The 1402-nt window shown below is 37.2% G+C and overlaps 1 protein-coding gene across 1 annotated transcript; it reads right to left on the bottom strand.

Moving 5' to 3' along the window:
- Nucleotides 1-519: 519 nt before the first annotated feature.
- LOC131156134 (suppressor protein SRP40-like) lies at nucleotides 520-1201 on the bottom strand. Its single transcript, XM_058109581.1, has 2 exons — nucleotides 701-1201; nucleotides 520-642 (listed from the first exon to the last, which is right to left on the bottom strand). The coding sequence occupies exons 1-2, from the start codon at nucleotides 1199-1201 to the stop codon at nucleotides 520-522; spliced, it is 624 nt and encodes a 207-aa protein (XP_057965564.1).
- Between the last annotated feature and the right edge of the window lie 201 nt (nucleotides 1202-1402).

Below are 1402 nucleotides of genomic sequence, written 5' to 3'. Positions count from 1 at the left end.
AGCTGAGCTTGGAATGAGGAACTTGAACTCCGATATCAAGCATCTTTGGTTGCTATTGTTTATGGGCAAATAAAAAAGGCTTTAAGTCCACTGGTTGCAAATTGAAAAGCAAGATCAACAGGGGAGAGGGGATGCTATCATTGTCAGGGAGACCCATCTTTAATCAAGTTGGTGGTAACATCCCTCTCCTCATATGCTATGAGTGCCTTTGAGTTTGAACAATGTGTGCCCTGAGATGTCCTAATGAGAAACTTCTAGTGGGCTTGGATAATGGACCTGAGTACAGAGGATTTAATCTGCAGATTGTGAATATAGAGGAGGATTTGTTTTGTGTGTCAAAAAGAGCGAGAGCTGTTGATCCTGCTCCAAGCAAAGAAAGGGAAAATAGAGTAGGCTTTGGACGCCCCTACATGTCGCTCTTAAACTGTCACCAAAATGCATCATCACCAATTCAAGCCTTTATTATTCTTTGTTATCAACACAATTATTTGGTAACACACCCATTCAAACTCTTTACCACTATAAATATTCATGCTCAGATTTGATGTAAGAGCTGAACCTAGAAACAAAAGCACAGAGAAACTTTGCAACAATCCCGCCCACAACTTCCAAATCAACATCAATGCCTTGAGTATGCTTTTGCTGAGGCATGAATTCCAATTCATCATCATGACAAGGTAATCGGACCTTTCTTGAGTACCCGAGTATCACTTTCACTAGAAGATGAAGATTCAGAGGAAGTAGTAGAGGATGGTTCAACTTCACCGTCCTTGGATTCTGATGAAGAACTTGAGGACGATTCTTGAATTGTCTGCTGCAGTTTATATTTTCTAGCATTTCTCATTGAGTAAGAAGTTTCAATTTCGTCTGAATACTCTGACTCAGACTCAGACGAAGGAGCAGAGGAGCTTGAGGACACTTCTTGAATTGCTTGCTGTGGTTTATATTTTCCATACTCTGTTCTCGAGTAAGAATAAGAAGTTTCATTTTCATCCGAAGATGAAGATTCTGATGAAGAACTCGAGGATGATTCAATTTCTTCATTATCAGTTGATGATGATTCAGGCGAATAGGTGGAGGATCGGATTTTTAGATTTGCCAGTGTTTTCTCCCTATAGTTTTTCCTTCTCTCCCCGTGCTCGTCATCATCAGGTACATAGCTTGCTCGGAGTGTTGCGTGAAACTTTGTTACTTCCTGCATTAGTCCATGATAATAATGATGATGAGGATGTTAGGTTAAAGATATATCCTCATAATTATAATTACGTATTATTGTATTATTTTAATAATTTTATTTAATATTATAATACTTAAACCTACAATAATGTTTTGATTATTATGGTATATTGTTATACTATTATTGTCTTAATGCAACTTATAAAAATTTTTTCTTATTTCTAAA

The sequence above is a fragment of the Malania oleifera genome, chromosome 5 (genome assembly GCF_029873635.1).
Source record: "Malania oleifera isolate guangnan ecotype guangnan chromosome 5, ASM2987363v1, whole genome shotgun sequence".
Lineage (NCBI taxonomy): Eukaryota > Viridiplantae > Streptophyta > Magnoliopsida > Santalales > Ximeniaceae > Malania > Malania oleifera.
This window is presented reverse-complemented; position numbering and strand designations above follow the sequence as displayed.